Source organism: Pinus tabuliformis, chromosome 6, assembly GCF_031772625.1.
Source record: "Pinus tabuliformis cultivar Carrire ecotype Pingquan chromosome 6, CPIR1, whole genome shotgun sequence".
Lineage (NCBI taxonomy): Eukaryota > Viridiplantae > Streptophyta > Pinopsida > Pinales > Pinaceae > Pinus > Pinus tabuliformis.
The window spans coordinates 376670024-376688635 of NC_142292.1; the positions used below are offsets into that span (position 1 = coordinate 376670024).

Here is an 18612-nt window from a genome sequence, read left to right on the forward strand (position 1 = left end):
TCTAATCTTCCATATATTGTGTTTATATTCAATAAAATTAAGAACTCATTAGCATAAAATTTCTGGTTTCAGTAATTTAACACAATTAAATTATATATCTATCAAAATCTTTAATTTGGAGATTCATGAACACCCTAAGATACCACGTGGTTACATGGATGTAAATAGACATTATTACCGAAATGTTATTGGTGAACACTATGTTTAGTAATACCATTTACCACATCACAAAAACAATAAATCATGTCCTTATTACTTTTTTTTTTTAATTTAATCAACATCATAACAAAAAAACATTTTGGAAATTCACGAAAATGCTAAAATACCATGTGCTAACACTGATGTAAATAGACTTTATTTCTGAGATGCCGTTGGCCAACACTATGTTCAGTAATACCACTTACCACATCACAAGAAACAATAACTTTAACTTCAAGTTCAACTAAACCTTTCCATAAAAGTTTCTTAACACTTCAACTTCAAGTTCAACTAAACCTTTCCATAAAAGTTTCTTAACAATTCAACTTCAACTAAACCTTCCCAAAATAAAATAAAAGCAAAAACCCACTGAAGAATGGCTTCCATTCCACTAATAACATGCAGGCCGAAAAGAATGGCTTCCATTCCACTAATAATATGCAGGCTGAAAAGAAACATTTCTTATTAGGCCAAATCTGTAGACGCCTTTGAAAAGAGTCAATGCCAGGGTTCGTCTTAGCAAAAAGCGGTGCGGTTAAGTCGATTGCAAATTCCCTGACGGATATGGTCATAGTCAAAAAAAAAAAAAAAATTATTGCGCCTATGTCCGTCGGATCCCTCCATATGCGGGGATTATGCCCAGCAAAAAGTGTTTATCCTAATTAACTGCATCTCATACAACGCTTTCTATTAGCTTCAATGGTGACATCATTTGTGAGAGTTGTATTGTTCAATCCAGCTTTTGATGTGCTCGATTTCCGCTGATCTCTGTTCTTTAAGCCATCCGGGATCATCTGGAGAAGAAGGACGTAGGTCTTGGCAATGGGCTCCTACAATTCATAATGTATCCACCACATACAGTGCATATAAATTCGGTCTATATTTGTTATATGAATATTCAGCCTTTTTGGAAATCATATTACCACTTACCATTTTGTGTAGGGAGCGCGACGATACTTTCAGATATATTCTCCTTCACACTGCAATTCATCCCGTAAAAAGTGCAGACCATTAAAGAAGAATTGATAACAGAGTTGATAGAAAGACTTTCCCTGAAAATAAATTAATCACTCATGTGCTTAGAATGAATTACCCCCCACTGCTCCATGGATCCCACAAACCATTGGAGAAAATGATGTTGCTCGCAAAGTGTTTCAGCACCTTTCGTATGTCCTGTGGGCACACAAATTATAATAAAACACATACTAAAAGCTTTGGTCAGGATGTATAGACATACATATTGATTTGTTAGTTTAGCACTTACATGGCCGCCATATTCAGTTGTTACCCAGTTGGGCCTGGGAACCACTCCATATTTCCTTTTGCAATCTTCAGCGTAGGACTTTAGATCAAATATCTGAAGGGGAAACATTGTTTTATTCGGATTCTGGGCTATTGGAAACACCATTTCCGTGCACGTCTGCAAAACAAACAGATTATGTCGTCCATGAGCATGTCTGCAAACAAACAGATTATGTCCTCCATGAGCATGTCTGCAAACAAACAGATTATCTCCTCACAACTTCATACTAAATCTATTAGTCATCCAAAACAAGATTCGCAAATGTTGGTGTATTTTTAATGGGGAAAATACCAAAAACCAAATATTCAAACACACAGAGGCAATGCTCTGTTTCTTTTGCTCCAGGATCTTTTGTGCACACAGAAGACTTAAAAAAAATTCACTGAGGAACAGAGGATTTCACCATAAAATATTTCTATTCATTAAAACAAAAAAAAACATTCACTGTGTCTCCATATGAGAATTTACACTGCTGGAAAAATTCCCATTAACATTTACTGCTGTAAAACCTCCATTCACATTTACTGGTGTAAAACAATTTTACATACTGCTGTAAAAGCAAAACTTACACAGGCTTACAAAATTCGCTCCACCATTTTCCTTATGCACTGCTGTGCAAAACCACACATGGTTTTTCGCTATGGCCAACACAAAAAAAAATTACATCGCCAAAAAAAAACTCACACCCCTGTTCTTGTTTTTCTACACACTGCTGTGTGTTTTCCCTTTTTCAAAAATACAATGAGCAAAAACTCAAGCATATATGTTTTGCTCGCTATATAAAACATAATGCGTAAAAACTCTATATTACCGTGGCCCCCTTTTTTTTACATTACATATGGTCAACACTTAAATAAATATATGCCGTATATATAAAACTAAATGCATTATGTGCCCTATGTAAAAAAAATTAACTATTCACCTAAGTTTATGACAAGCATTAATGAAAGGTATGGTCAACCATGCTTTTAATTTACTCCACGCAAAACATTGAATTGATGTGGGTTCGTATGCAGCTCCAGGTGATCAACGGCGGAGAACACGGGAGCACATCCGACGGTGGAGGGCAATATCGGAAGACCAACAAGTGCTGAACTTTATCCTCCGAGAAAATGACGTTGCGTTACGTCAGGGCTGAACCACGTGTCAGCTCCACATTTTCTCGGGCCCTTGTGTACGAAAACCATTCTCTGCAGGTAGGCGGTCCGAGAAATCTTTAAACCGGTTTGTGGTTTTTGCTGGCGGTTTTGGGGAGCGTACGACTGCGTTGAAATTAGATTTCAACACTCCCCTTTAATTTCAACAGCTGGGCATTCGGTCATACCGAGACACTTTCTCAAAAATTCAAAGCTCTTCTGATCAAGTGGCTTTGTCAAGATGTCTGCTACCTGCTCTTGAGTCCTGCAATGTTCTAGGACAATTTCTCCATTGTTCACTAATTCTCTGATGTAGTGAAACCTTGTATCAATGTGTTTCGTTCTCTTATGAAACACTGAATTCTTTGACAGTGCAATAGCTGAGCTATTGTCACAAAAGATCACTGTCGCTTTTGCCTGCTCTTGGCCTAAGCTTCTCAACATTCTTCTCATCCACACTGCCTGACACGCTGCTGCTGTCGCTGCCACATATTCAGCCTCTGCTGTAGACAATGCTACAATGGACTGCTTCTTAGAAGCCCATGAAATGGCTCCTGAACCCATATTAAAAACATAACCGGAAGTGCTCTTCCGATCATCTACACTTCCAGCCCAATCGCTATCTGTGTATCCAACCAAATCTGAATGTTCTGAGGCATGATATAAAATTCCAAACATTTTGGTGCCTTTGACATACCTCAAAATTCTCTTTGCTGCCTGCCAATGTGCCTCCTTTGGCCTCTCCATGAACCTGGAAATTAAACTAACAGCATACATTAAATCAGGCCTAGTAGCTGTTAAATACATAAGGCTACCTACAATACTCTTGTACAAACTAGGATCAAAATCCTTGCTGCTGTCCTCTCTGCTGAGCTTTAATCCCATCACTGTGGGAGTGATTGCTGCCTTGCATTCTTGCATGTTAAATCTGCCCAGAACTTGATTTACATATCTTGCTTGAGATATAAAAATTCCTTTTTCATTTTGATCTACTTCTATGCCTAAGAAGTATCTCAAGAAACCCATGTCAGTCATTTCAAATTCATTCTTCATGACTGATTTAAAATTCTTAATGAGCTGATCATCATTACCTGTGAAAATAACATCATCAACATATAAGACAACAATTAAAATTTTACCATCCTTTTCTTTGATGTAGACTGTGGGTTCTCCTTCACATTTGTCAAATTCATTATCTAATAGATATGAATCTATCCGGCTGTACCATGCTCTTGGCGCTTGCTTCAGCCCATAAAGAGCTTTCTTCAATTTGCACACTTTGTGCTCTTCACCTTTCTTCTCATATCCGAGAGGCTGTTCCACATAGACCTCTTCCATTAACACTCCATTTAGGAATGCTGATTTCACATCCATTTGGTAGACTTTCCATTTGTTTTGTGCTGCTATGGACAGCACTGCTCTCACGGTTTCCATTCTTGCAACCGGGGCGAAAGTCTCCTCATAATCTCTCCCATACTGCTGCTTGTAGCCTTTGACAACCAGCCTTGCTTTATGCCTTTCAATCTTGCCTTCAGCATTGCTCTTGGTCTTGTAGACCCATTTCACACCAATGACTTCTTTGCCTTTTGGTAACTCAACCAAATCCCATGTTTTGTTTCTCTCTATGGCATTCATCTCCTCATCCATAGCTTCTATCCATTTCCTATCTTTAATTGCATCTTCGAAATGAATAGGATCATCAACATGACAAAACAAGGCAAATAAGGAATTCATTCCTTCTTCATAAATTTCACTTAGATTTCTAAACTTCTTACCTCTTTCACTTGGTGTGCAAGTGCTTGAAGATGCACTTGAATTTCCTCCTTGTGGTGTGCTTGGAGAAGCACTCTCATTGATCCTCAATGGTGTTCCTTGCTGTCCTTGTGTTGGCGCTGCTGTTTGGGGATGCATTTCAGCCACCTCCTCTTCATCTTCATCATGAGACAAACAGTTCTTGACATTCACTGTTTTCTCTATGCTTCCATCCCAAGCTTCCTCTTCAATGAATTGAACATCCCTGCTGACAAAGAACTTCTTGGTAGATGGAATGTACAGCCTGTAGGCTTTGGATTCATCACTGTATCCAATGAAGATGCATTTCTCCCCTTTGCTGTCCAACTTCCTCCTTAGCTGATCCGGAATGTGTGCATAGGCCACACACCCAAAAACTCTCATGTGGGTGACTACTTGCTTTCTCCCACTCCATGCCTCTTCTGGCACTTTGTTCATGACTGCTTTTGTAGGACACCTGTTCAAAATATAAACTGCACAATGTACAGCTTCAGCCCAATACTCATTTGCCAAATGCTTTGCCTTCAACATGCTCCTCGCCATATCCATGATGGTCCTGTTCTTCCTTTCAGCAACTCCATTTTGCTGTGGGGTGTACCTTGCTGTAAACTGTTTGTGAATTCCATTTTCTCTACAAAATCTTAGGAATTCCTTGGAGATATACTCACCTCTTCTATCAGTTCTCAAAACTTTTATATGCAGCCCGCTTTGGTTTTCAACAAATGCCTTGAAATTTTGGAATTTCTCAAACACTTCACTTTTGTTTTTAAGGAAATATATCCAAGTCTTTCTTGTACAGTCATCAATGAATGTTAAGAAATATAGGCTGCCAGCTAATGATGGAGCTTGCATTGGTCCACATAAATCTGAGTGGATGATCTCTAAGGGTGTCTTTGCCCTTATGCTCTTCCCTGATGGAAAACTTTCTCTGTGTTGTTTTCCCAAAATGCAGCCTTCACATAGGCTGTCCGGTTTCTCTATCAATGGTAATCCCTTTACCATTCCTTTTCTGCTCAATAAGTTTAGACCTCCAAAATTTAGATGCCCAAATCTCAAGTGCCATAACCAGTTCTCATCCTTTGGCACGCTTTGGAAAGCCTCTTGGGTGACTGCTGCAATTTCACCTTTGTTTTTCAAATCTGCCCTGATCCTCAGAGGGAACATCCTGTTCCTTGTCATCTTCACTTCAGCAATGCATCTTTTGCTGGGTGGTATATCCATGATGGTGCACACATCATTTTTAAAGAAAACATTGTAGCCCTTATGGATAAGCTGTCCAACACTCAATAGGTTACATCTCATTCCGGGGACATAGTAGACATCTGCTATGGTTTTCCTTTCTCCTTGCTTTGAAAGTATTTTTATTTCTCCTCTTCCCATAACAGACACTTTACTATCAGTTCCTAGTGTGACTTCTGATTTCACATTTTTATCTAGGGCAGAAAAGAAGGCTATGTTTCCGGTCATATGGTTGCTGCAACCTGAGTCTAAAAACCATATGTCCTCACTATGTGTTTCAGCCATGTTACAAGCTAACAGGACATTTTCTTGACTGCTGTTTTCTCTTGTAACATTTGCATTTTGTCTGTTGTTCATATCATGTTGTTTCTTTCTACAATCACTAGCATAATGTCCATACTTTTTGCAATAATAGCATTGAACATTAGATTTATCATACCTTTGTCCTTGAGCATGATGTTGTCCTCCTTGTTGGCTGCTGCCTTGGCCTTGGTTCTGATTTGGATTGTTGCCTCTTCCTTGTGCATTTGATGAGTTGTTCCTTCCACCTCTATTCTGGCTTCTGCCTCTTCCTCTTTTGTTTCCTCTGCCTTGACCTCTGCCTCTTCCAAAGGACATCTGGGTCTTGAAGGCTTGCTCAAGAGATGAGTTTTCATTCCTACTCAACCTCTGCTCATGTGTTATCAGTGATGCATGTAGCTCATCAACTGAATAACTTGAGAGATCCTTCGTCTCTTCAATGGTGGTGACTATGGCATCAAACCTTGAGGGTAAGACCCTCAATATTTTCTCCACAATTCTTCTGTCTTCAATGGTTTCTCCATGAGTTCTCATTTGTGTGATTACACCAATCACATGAGTGAAGAATGAGTCAATGTTATCTGACTCCTTCATGTTCAAGTTCTCAAAATCCTTTCTCAGCAATTGTAGCTTTGCTGTCTTCACTCTCTCCATGCCTTGATAGGCTGTCTTGAGGGTTTGCCATGCTTCATTTGCTGTCTTAGCTGCTGCTAACCTTGGAAACACACTCTGGTCTACTGCTAGATACAACAACATATGGGCTTTCGAATCCTTCTTCCTATTGCTCTTCAGCTGATCTCTCTCTCCCTGAGTTAGTGCATTGAACTCAGTTTCATCTGCTGGTTCTTGAAAGCCTTCCTCAACTATTTCCCATAAGTCTTGAGAGGCAAACAGGGCTGTCATGGTTATTGCCCAGTAGTCATAGTTTTTCCCATTAAACTGTGGGAGCTGGGTGTTAAACAAACCCATGCCAGTGCTTGTGCTGGCCATTCCTTGTATTCTGATCTATGCCTCTAAATCCTTGACTGTGTGTTTAAAACAAATCACTGCTTCTTCAGCAACACAAAAAAAACTTTTTGGAATACCTGAATCTTTTGTTGACTGTCTTCTGTCTGCCTGAGAAGTTTTGCTGCAGCAACAACCTTCTCCCTTCAGCTTCTTTAACTTCTTTAAAGAGCCTAAGCCTGCTCTGATACCACTGTTGGTGTATTTTTAATGGGGAAAATACCAAAAACCAAATATTCAAACACACAGAGGCAATGCTCTGTTTCTTTTGCTCCAGGATCTTTTGTGCACACAGAAGACTTAAAAAAAATTCACTGAGGAACAGAGGATTTCACCATAAAATATTTCTATTCATTAAAACAAAAAAAAACATTCACTGTGTCTCCATATGAGAATTTACACTGCTGGAAAAATTCCCATTAACATTTACTGCTGTAAAACCTCCATTCACATTTACTGGTGTAAAACAATTTTACATACTGCTGTAAAAGCAAAACTTACACAGGCTTACAAAATTCGCTCCACCATTTTCCTTATGCACTGCTGTGCAAAACCACACATGGTTTTTCGCTATGGCCAACACAAAAAAAAATTACATCGCCAAAAAAAAACTCACACCCCTGTTCTTGTTTTTCTACACACTGCTGTGTGTTTTCCCTTTTTCAAAAATACAATGAGCAAAAACTCAAGCATATATGTTTTGCTCGCTATATAAAACATAATGCGTAAAAACTCTATATTACCGTGGCCCCCTTTTTTTTACATTACATATGGTCAACACTTAAATAAATATATGCCGTATATATAAAACTAAATGCATTATGTGCCCTATGTAAAAAAAATTAACTATTCACCTAAGTTTATGACAAGCATTAATGAAAGGTATGGTCAACCATGCTTTTAATTTACTCCACGCAAAACATTGAATTGATGTGGGTTCGTATGCAGCTCCAGGTGATCAACGGCGGAGAACACGGGAGCAAATCCAACGGTGGAGAACAATATCGGAAGACCAACAAGTGCTGAACTTTATCCTCCGAGAAAATGACGTTGCGTTACGTCAGGGCTGAACCACGTGTCAGCTCCACATTTTCTCGGGCCCTTGTGTACGAAAACCATTCTCTGCAGGTAGGCGGTCCGAGAAATCTTTAAACCGGTTTGTGGTTTTTGCTGGCGGTTTTGGGGAGCGTACGACTGCGTTGAAATTAGATTTCAACAGCAAACCTGCCACCCCCATGGGGAAAATCGCTCCAATGTTTCAGAAAGAGCAGACAGAGAGAAGGCTCTGACTCCTGCTGCCACCCGAACCAGAACGTCGGTACCTTCGGGAGCGTTATCGATGGCATGGCATATCTAGAGTACCCAACGATGTTAAGATTCATTTCTACAGCTGAGAAAACAAACTTTAAAGCAATTGTACAAACATTATAGTGCAGATTATTGAGATTAAAAGGGGTAAAAGGATAAATAATAAATTGTATAAACATAAAATCCATTTGCTGTAGTAATAAAATTATGCAGTACTACTTACGTTTATAACCTTCGAATAATTGTACTGTGCTGCTTGTTCATACATAGAAATCAGACGATCACGCAAGACCGCTACGTCCGCTACGTCCGTTAGGCTCGTATTAAATATGTTGGACAAATTTTGGAGGCCTCCGGGCTGAGACGCAACTCTGTCCATTTCGCCCCACGAGTTTTTAATTGTAGTGTAACAGCTCTCGCTCGTATCCTGTGTTTATTAAACACAGTCAGAAGATCTCAGATATTAGACGATTTGAGAGACGATAACGATGAACGGACGAAACATACTCTGAAATCCTTGGTAACAACGGCGTAGAAGCTATAGTCAGGAGTGACGTTGGGGAACAAGAGAATTGGGGCGGAAGACGCCAGTGCGCCTACTGTAATGTGTGGGTACTTCAGACGAAACCATGCAGCTAACACTGCAATCATATATTTAAAATTGAATTAATCACTGCAATCACACGGTAATAATTAAATGGAACTTTAATATGAATTGCAACCATTTACTTCCTGCATATGATCCACCAAACACGATCACTGGGCTATTTTCCGCCGATAAATTCTTCTTAAAATCTGTAATCAGAGTTGCGCAATCGGCCAACGCTTGCTCCGAAGTGAGATAGCCAAATGTGCTGGTATTGACCACGGGATTCAGTGGGTCACCTATTATATCCGGCACCGACTCCCCATAATACCGATGCTACATAAAAATTCAGCTTATTGATATACTCAGGGCTTTTACAGAGAAAATTTGCACATGCCTTAAACGTTAAGGATTAAAACAAGAACAAAATAAAATTTGGAAAGATAAACTTTATACCTCGACAAAGAGGAGCAGGGCTTTGAATTGGGGAGCAATCTCGCTAGGGATGCCGCGGACCGGACTGTGGAGACTCCCCTCCCCTCCCAGGTAGACAAAAATGGGAGAATTTTTTAGGGGACCGCCCCAGAAAGTTTTGTCGACAAAATATCTCTGTTGAAAGGTGCGAGACTCTGATACGAAAGAAAAATGGTCGAGAAGTTGAGTGTAATAATGTGTCTCACATTCATCCGACTGGGCAGCTACCTCCCGCTGCTTTCGCAAATCATGATGACTACGCAATCTGAGAGAAAGAAAAAACTTTCTACATGCTAGTAAATACACTTAAAAAATTCTTCCTTCAAAACAAATTTTAATTGCTAGTAAAAACACCTGTTTTTATACTAACAATATTTAACCTGCTTAGATACCATGTTAGAAAAATTTTACTAGGGAAGAGGAGAGGAGTGTGAATTCGGTTGGGACAAGGTAAGTCTTATGAGAATTCAATTGCTTCGAGGTAAATCTTATGTTGCAGAATGGAAATTTCTACTACACAGAGGTTTAATAAAACACAATGCAAGGTAAGTCTGACAAGAATTCAGTTGCTGTGAGGGGCTTAATAAAACACAATGCAAGGTAAGTCTTATGAGAATTCAGTTTCTTCGAGATAAGTCTTATGTTGCAGCGTGGAAATCGCAAAGTCTTATGAGAATTCAATTGCTTCAAGGTAAGTTTTATGTTGCAGGATGGAAATTGCAACTACACAGAGGTTTAATAAAACATAATGCAAGGTAAGTCTGACAAGAATTCAGTTGCTTTGAGGGGCTTAATAAAACACAATGCAAGGTAAGTCTTATGAGAATTCAGTTTCTTTGAGGTAAGTCTTATGTTGCAGCATGGAAATGAGGGTTAATAAAACACAACTCACGACAAAACATGGCAACATAACATACTTTTGATTATAATATAAAACACAGAAAATAAATTCACGTGATAAATGGAGGCTACAACTCCAAGTGAAAATACAAAAAACTTACTGAGATTTACCCATCACTGGGGTTGCAGAGTAAATCTCTGTAAAACTCCTTAAAACTAGTTTTACTCTTGCTCTCTAACTTTCCCAACACATACAGATGACTTTTACATCCATATTTATATCACATACAAATTTGACATTAATACATGACAAAGAAATAACTAATACGCAATATAGTAATCCATATTTATATCACATACAAATTTGACATTAATACATGACAAAGAAAATAACTAATATGCAATATAATAATTGGTTTTCTAATTTGCAAGTGTTGTGGAGTGCGGGCAACAATGGCAGAGTAAATATTTGCCCATATCTATTTACCAAAATATATTAAATGCCTTAAACTCTCTGTTGTTTTGTGAAATAGCTAGGGTTTTACTTTTGCTCTGACTTCAGTCCTTTCCCCTGCAAACAAAATCGCAACCGTGGAGGAGGGGAAGCAGTAAGGGAAAGCATGGTGTTTGTCAGTTTGTTTAAGGTAGTCGTTGGGATTATTATTTACCACAATGCACTTCCTTTAGCTATAACAACTAACTGAGGGCAGCTGAACTATGGGTTTGCTTTCATCCAATCCATTATGTTAACCACCTACACTCAAACCAAATCGATTTTGATCAAAGTATTTGATATTCAAATTGCATTTTTGAGTCTGATTCTCATGAATTGGGTAACTATGATGTAAAATTGTATGATATGATTTATGTTTAAAATATAATTTTTTGTTCAAAGAATTTATATTTGATATTCAAATCGTATTTTTGAATCTTTTGAATCTGATTTTGATGAATTTGGTAACTATAATGTGATTTATGTTTAAGATATAATTTTTTGTTCAAAGAATTTATAGAGTTCTAAAACATTTTCTTAATGACTTCACTAGATAAGATTTGTAGCATGATTTCAAATGCTTTTACATAACTACATGCTGTAGCATGATTTCAAATGCGTTTACATAACTACATGCTATAACATTTCTTAAATTATTAACTGAATGTGACGTTCTTACATAGTTATAAATTATTTCATTTTTATAGGTTAAAACTATTATTAAATATGGGGTTAAAATTATTAATTAGTGGACTTGGGTTATAGGAGCTTATTACCTCTTCTAATACTTTTAAATTCATTTAGTAATCTAATCTTCCATATATTGTGTTTATATTCCATAAAATTAAGAACTCTTATATTTATGCTTAATAAAATTTCTGATTTCAGTAATTTAACACAATTAAATTATATATATATATAAATCAAAATCTTAAATTTGGAGATTCATCAACACCCTAAGATACCACGTGCTAACATGAATGTAAATAGACTTTATTACCGAAATGTTATTGGCGAACACTATGTTTAGTAATACCATTTACCACATCACAAAAAACAATAAATCATGTCCATATTACATTTTTTTATTTAATCAACATCATAACAAAAAAACATTTTGGAAATTCACGAAGATGCTAAAATACCATGTGCTAACACTGATGTAAATAGACTTTATTTCTGAGATGCCGTTGGCCAACACTATGTTCAGTAATACCACTTACCACATCACAAGAAACAATAAATCAGGTCCATATTAATTTTTTTAATTAATCAACAACAGAACAAAAAACCATAGTTATTTTAAAAAACATAGTTATTTTAAAATAAATCTAAGTGTTAATTGATCTTTTAATCCGTTAAACACTTCTTTGACTAATTTTTTCAAATAAAACATTTAAATCAAATTTCTCACCACTTTAACTTCAAGTTCAACTAAACCTTTCCATAAAAGTTTCTTAACACTTCAACTTCAAGTTCAACTAAACCTTTCCATAAAAGTTTCTTAACAATTCAACTTCAACTAAACCTTCCCAAAATAAAATAAAAGCAAAAACCCACTGAAGAATGGCTTCCATTCCACTAATAACATGCAGGCTGAAAAGAATGGCTTCCATTCCACTAATAATATGCAGGCTGAAAAGAAACATTTCTTATTAGGACTAATAATATGCAGGCTGAAAAGAAACATTTCTTATTAGGCCAAATCTGTAGACGCCTTTGAAAAGAGTCAATGCCAGGGTTCGTCTTAGCAAAAAGCGGTGCGGTTAAGTCGATTGCAAATTCCCTGACGGATATGGTCATAGTCAAAAAAAAAAAAAAAAATTATTGCGCCTATGTCCGTCGGATCCCTCCATATGCGGGGATTATGCCCAGCAAAAAGTGTTTATCCTAATTAACTGCATCTCATACAACGCTTTCTATTAGCTTCAATGGTGACATCATTTGTGAGAGTTGTATTGTTCAATCCAGCTTTTGATGTGCTCGATTTCCGCTGATCTCTGTTCTTTAAGCCATCCGGGATCATCTGGAGAAGAAGGACGTAGGTCTTGGCAATGGGCTCCTACAATTCATAATGTATCCACCACATACAGTGCATATAAATTCGGTCTATATTTGTTATATGAATATTCAGCCTTTTTGGAAATCATATTACCACTTACCATTTTGTGTAGGGAGCGCGACGATACTTTCAGATATATTCTCCTTCACACTGCAATTCATCCCGTAAAAAGTGCAGACCATTAAAGAAGAATTGATAACAGAGTTGATAGAAAGACTTTCCCTGAAAATAAATTAATCACTCATGTGCTTAGAATGAATTACCCCCCACTGCTCCATGGATCCCACAAACCATTGGAGAAAATGATGTTGCTCGCAAAGTGTTTCAGCACCTTTCGTATGTCCTGTGGGCACACAAATTATAATAAAACACATACTAAAAGCTTTGGTCAGGATGTATAGACATACATATTGATTTGTTAGTTTAGCACTTACATGGCCGCCATATTCAGTTGTTACCCAGTTGGGCCTGGGAACCACTCCATATTTCCTTTTGCAATCTTCAGCGTGGGACTTTAGATCAAATATCTGAAGGGGAAACATTGTTTTATTCGGATTCTGGGCTATTGGAAACACCATTTCCGTGCACGTCTGCAAAACAAACAGATTATGTCGTCCATGAGCATGTCTGCAAACAAACAGATTATGTCCTCCATGAGCATGTCTGCAAACAAACAGATTATCTCCTCACAACTTCATACTAAATCTATTAGTCATCCAAAACAAGATTCGCAAACCTGCCACCACCATGGGGAAAATCGCTCCAATGTTTCAGAAAGAGCAGACAGAGAGGGGGTTCTGAATCCTGCTGCCACCCGAACCAGAACGTCGGTACCTTCGGGAGCGCTATCGATGGCATGGCATATCTAGAGTACCCAACGATGTTAAGATTCGTTTCTACAGTTGAGAAAACCAACTTTAAAGCAATAGTACAAACATTATAGCACAGATTATTGAGATTAAAAGGGGTAAAATGATAAATAATAAATTGTATACACATAAATTTATTTTATTTTATATTCTAATAATACATATTCATCTTAAATTTTCTAAAATTCTAAGAATACATATTTACATAATCTTGAATTTCTTAAGTTCATTTTTTTTTTTAATTTCTAAATGTCTTTCTGATCCGTCTCCATGCGACATTGAAGATAAAATCCATTTGCTGTAGTAATAAAATTATGCAGTACTACTTACGTTTATAACCTTCGAATAATTGTACTGTGCTGCTTGTTCATACATAGAAATCAGACGATCACGCAAGACCGCTACGTCCGCTACGTCCGTTAGGCTCGTATTAAATATGTTGGACAAATTTTGGAGGCCTCCGGGCTGAGACGCAACTCTGTCCATTTCGCCCCACGAGTTTTTAATTGTAGTGTAACAGCTCTCGCTCGTATCCTGTGTTTATTAAACACAGTCAGAAGATCTCAGATATTAGACGATTTGAGAGACGATAACGATGAACGGACGAAACATACTCTGAAATCCTTGGTAACAACGGCGTAGAAGCTATAGTCAGGAGTGACGTTGGGGAACAAGAGAATTGGGGCGGAAGACGCCAGTGCGCCTAGTGTAATGTGTGGGTACTTCAGACGAAACCATGCAGCTAACACTGCAATCATATATTTAAAATTGAATTAATCACTGCAATCACACGGTAATAATTAAATGGAACTTTAATATGAATTGCAACCATTTACTTCCTGCATATGATCCACCAAACACGATCACTGGGCTATTTTCCGCCGATAAATTCTTCTTAAAATCTGTAATCAGAGTTGCGCAATCGGCCAACGCTTGCTCCGAAGTGAGATAGCCAAATGTGCTGGTATTGACCACGGGATTCAGTGGGTCACCTATTATATCCGGCACCGACTCCCCATAATACCGATGCTACATAAAAATTCAGCTTATTGATATACTCAGGGCTTTTACAGAGAAAATTTGCACATGCCTTGAACGTTAAGGATTAAAACAAGAACAAAATAAAATTTGGAAAGATAAACTTTATACCTCGACAAAGAGGAGCAGGGCTTTGAATTGGGGAGCAATCTCGCTAGGCATGCCGGGGACCGGACTGTCGAGACTCCCCTCCCCTCCCAGGTAGACAAAAATGGGAGAATTTTTTAGGGGACCGCCCCAGAAAGTTTTGTCGACAAAATATCTCTGTTGAAAGGTGCGAGACTCTGATACGAAAGAAAAATGGTCGAGAAGTTGAGTGTAATTATGTGTCTCGTATTCATCCGACTGCGCAGCTACCTCCCGCTGCTTTCGCAAATCATGACTACGCGATCTGAGAGACAAAGAATGGGTCCTTAAACAATCAATAACGCTACCCCCCATTATCAGTAAAAGTAGAGAGATACGAAATGCATTATACACCTCGAAACCCATTATTCCTCTGAACTCTCGAGAGATAGCTCTGACTATATTCCCGAATGACAAAACTCTGTCTGTAATACAAAATCTCATGAACTTTATATATATATATATATATATGGATGGGAAGCCAATGCTTATTTTGTAAATAAAAAAAATTTATTAAGGTCAAGCGTATACTAAGACGGTAAAAGAAAAGCATTTAGTAGTAAAACGCACTTAATAAGCTCTAAATTTATTGTTGAATTTAATCCTAGATAATTATATTATAAATATTTCAAAAAATTATATTATATACGGTAAAAATTGTAAACTATGTAATAAGTCTATAAATGAAATTTAAAATAAAATCATGACGCAACAATCACATTAATGATGTGAAACTATGAGTGTGTAATTCTGTAAAATAAATATAATAAGATAATATTGGAATATAAAATAAATTTAGCAGGGTAGTCTTTCAAAATCAAAATGGTTATATATAAACAGTGAATTTTGAAGGATTATAGATAATATGTAAACAGGGAGAGGAAATTTTTTTTGGTCGACTATTGCTCACTGCAGAAAATATATATATTTTTTGTCAGAACCATAACTATATGTATTCTGTTAATGTATGTCAGAGAGGTGACAGGCCCATTCTGTCAATGATACTAGCTGTCTATAAGTTTTTTGCATGGGCGGCAACTGCATGTAATCTGGCGGATTGTGTGATATATACTGGTATCAAAAATATTATTTTGTTGGGGTTTGAAATAATATAATCTATTCATTGGTTTCTTAATTGTAAATTCTGTGTGTCTCCCTAACATTAATTTTTCCATAAAAAGCTGAGGGTTGTTTTATGCCCAGCGAGTGGACAGAAGTGAAGCATTTAACATTTTGAATGATTGTCGGATAGAATTAATAACACTTTGTTATCATGTTTTCCGTTTGTATGCCCTAAAATCGGACCCAGGTATTTATTGCCATACAATTGGGTTAATGGATCATATGGGCCGTTAATATTACCAGTAAGTGGCACTTATCGAATCCCTGGTTAGAATTAAAAGCTTTTCAGCTATTTGAAGTTGTACGTTACTGGTAGTTTAGGTAGTTTAATTTGTTGCCCCGGTGTTATGAAGTATGTGAGTTAAGTGATAACATAAGGTAGTTTAATTTGTTGCCCCGGTGTTATGAAGTATGTGAGTTAAGTGATAACATAAGGTAGTTTAATTTGTTGCCCCGGTGTTATGAAGTATGTGAGTTAAGTGATAATTACTATGTTATGAAGTAGTGTGTAAATGTTAAAATTTAATATTTAATATTTAAATTTTTTATAAATAATAACTAGTCCAAAAATTATAATCAAAATCAAACAGCTTTGGCCACCCAAAATATACAAAAAGTTGCATGTAGGACATGGACTGGAAAATCTCTCTTCGATGGAGGCAGGCAGCTTTAAGAAGGAAACTAGCGACGTCCAAAGAGAGAATAAAAAGAAGATAAGATAATCATCAGACGTTTGGACGTATGTATGTGGACAACATTATTATTATTATTAGTTTGGATGTATGTATGTGGAGAACATTATTATTATTAGTTTGTATTCAACACCACCGCTCTCTCCCTCATCAAAAATTATTGTTGTCCATGTATGTATGTCCACATGAGAGAAGTCAGATCCATGGTTTGTTTGGTTTGTGGCCATTCTTGTAGTATAATGATAGAGAAGGAAGATCCATGGTATGGTATGGTTTGGTTTGTGGGCAGGATTGTTGTATAATGATAGCTAATCCTCCCTTTATTTTCCGTCACCCTTTGCTCTTGTCTTGGAGCGGTACATGTTTTGTTCCCGTTGCTCTCATTATTGGACGGGCTCTTAAGATTCATATGCCGTATACCGAAAGTCATCTTTCTTGAAAATAGGAAAGGGATTGAAGATAAAATTATTTAATTTTTAAAGTGTACTTCAGATTTTTAATTATTAGATGCTCTTGTTTTTTTCTGCGCGTATTATTGGTTTAATTTACTTCAAAAATTTTAAAGAATCTTTTTAATAAGGAGTTCTATGTAGAACTCTAGTATCTTAGAATTTTTTCAAAGGTCGATCTTATTTATATAATATTGAATTATTTTGGGTGGTGTAATTGCCCGTATTATTGGGTTAATTTACTTCAAAAATTTTAACATTGTTGGAAGATTCCAAGCAAATCCAAAGGAATCACACCTTTAGACAGTCAAAAGGATCTTCAAATATCTTCAAGGAACACAGAACTTTGGTTTATGATATCCTAGAGATATAGATCCTACAGTTCATGCATATACAAATGCAGATTGGGCAGGAAGTTTTGATGGCAGAAAAAGCACTAGTGGTGGTGCATTCTATATGGGTTCTAGGTTAGTGTCTTGGTTCAACAAGAAACAAAGTTCAATTGCATTATCTACAGCTAAAGCAGAATACGTGGCTGCTGCATCTTGATGCACACAACTACTTTGGATTATGCAAACATTGGAAGACATTCAGATCACATGTACTCCACCCATCTCCATTCTATGTGATAATACAAGCTCCATCAAAAATCCAGTCATGCACTCCAAGACCAAGCACATACCCATTAAATATCATTTCCTACATGAACAAGTTCTTGAACAAAAGGTCAAATTGGTGTATGTTCCCTCCAAAGAATAGGTTGATGTTATATTCACTAAACCACTGCCTAGAGAGACATTTGAATATCTTAGACAAAAGCTGGGAGTCGTTTCTGCATCATCCTACTGTTAAATCCTATTTTTCAGAGAAAGGTGGTTATACGCGCATTTCATGAAGCATAGTCACATACATACACCAGTTTTTGTGGGCATAGTTGCGTATATGTTGTTTTGAAGAAAAGCAATGGGCCAAACTCAAGAAAAAATGGGTCTGCTATGGTTCTGTCAATTATTTGCTCTGTTTGATCATGGTTTCAATTTGTTGATATATTGGTCCTTATAGTGTTGTTGATCACTTGATGTATATCTGATGATGATGATGCTTTGATATCTCTTACTGACATATGCAATGATTAGATCTGACAGTGAACAGGAGGAACAGGTTCAGGGGGAGAACACGATTGATGATATTTTGGGAACTAATGATGTACATATACAGGTTGCTGATGTTGTTGACAGATGCTTATGTTGCATATCATATATGCTGTATGATAGTTTCTGATGACTATCATAGTCTTGTTTAGGTCTTTGGTCTTTGTTAAAAATGTCATGTATATCTTTTAAATACCCATGAATCATATGATGTAATTTGTAGTCCCACTATGCATGGATGGATGATGTAATGTTTCTTCTTTTTGGCATGTGTAAACAATTGATATATCCCCACTTGCTTGGGTAGATGAGTCAAATTTGGTATATCCCCACTTGGTTGGGAGATGGATGTATGTATGAGTCATTGGTGATAGGAAGGTCATTTGTGATGTATGTATAGAGTCATGTTCTTCTTTTAGAACATATTTTT

General features: G+C 37.0%; 1 protein-coding gene across 2 annotated transcripts; it reads right to left on the reverse strand.

Moving 5' to 3' along the window:
* Window positions 1-790: 790 nt before the first annotated feature.
* On the reverse strand, window positions 791-15185 carry LOC149258878 (uncharacterized). Of its 2 annotated transcripts, none has more exons than XM_089416623.1 (9): window positions 14754-15185; window positions 14441-14633; window positions 14219-14352; window positions 13935-14138; window positions 13472-13600; window positions 1463-1618; window positions 1292-1371; window positions 1129-1178; window positions 791-1028 (listed from the first exon to the last, which is right to left on the reverse strand). In XM_089416623.1, the coding sequence occupies exons 1-9, from the start codon at window positions 15132-15134 to the stop codon at window positions 907-909; spliced, it is 1449 nt and encodes a 482-aa protein (XP_089272749.1). In that variant the 5' UTR covers window positions 15135-15185; the 3' UTR covers window positions 791-906. The 2 variants fall into 2 exon arrangements, with proteins under 2 accessions (XP_089272749.1, XP_089272742.1); XM_089416616.1 differs by lacking the exons at window positions 791-1028; window positions 1129-1178; window positions 1292-1371; window positions 1463-1618 and adding exons at window positions 12498-12735; window positions 12836-12885; window positions 12999-13078; window positions 13170-13325.
* Between the last annotated feature and the right edge of the window lie 3427 nt (window positions 15186-18612).

Coding starts and splice junctions, on each gene's coding strand:
- LOC149258878 (XM_089416623.1), bottom strand. CDS start 15,134: ATGGGTTTCGAGGTGTATAATGCATTTCGTATCTCTCTACTTTTACTG. Junction 1,619..13,471: donor TTTCCCCATGGTGGTGGCAG/GTTTGCGAATCT, acceptor TTTGTTTTGCAG/ACGTGCACGGAAATGGTGTT. Junction 1,029..1,128: donor CGCGCTCCCTACACAAAATG/GTAAGTGGTAAT, acceptor TATGAATTGTAG/GAGCCCATTGCCAAGACCTA.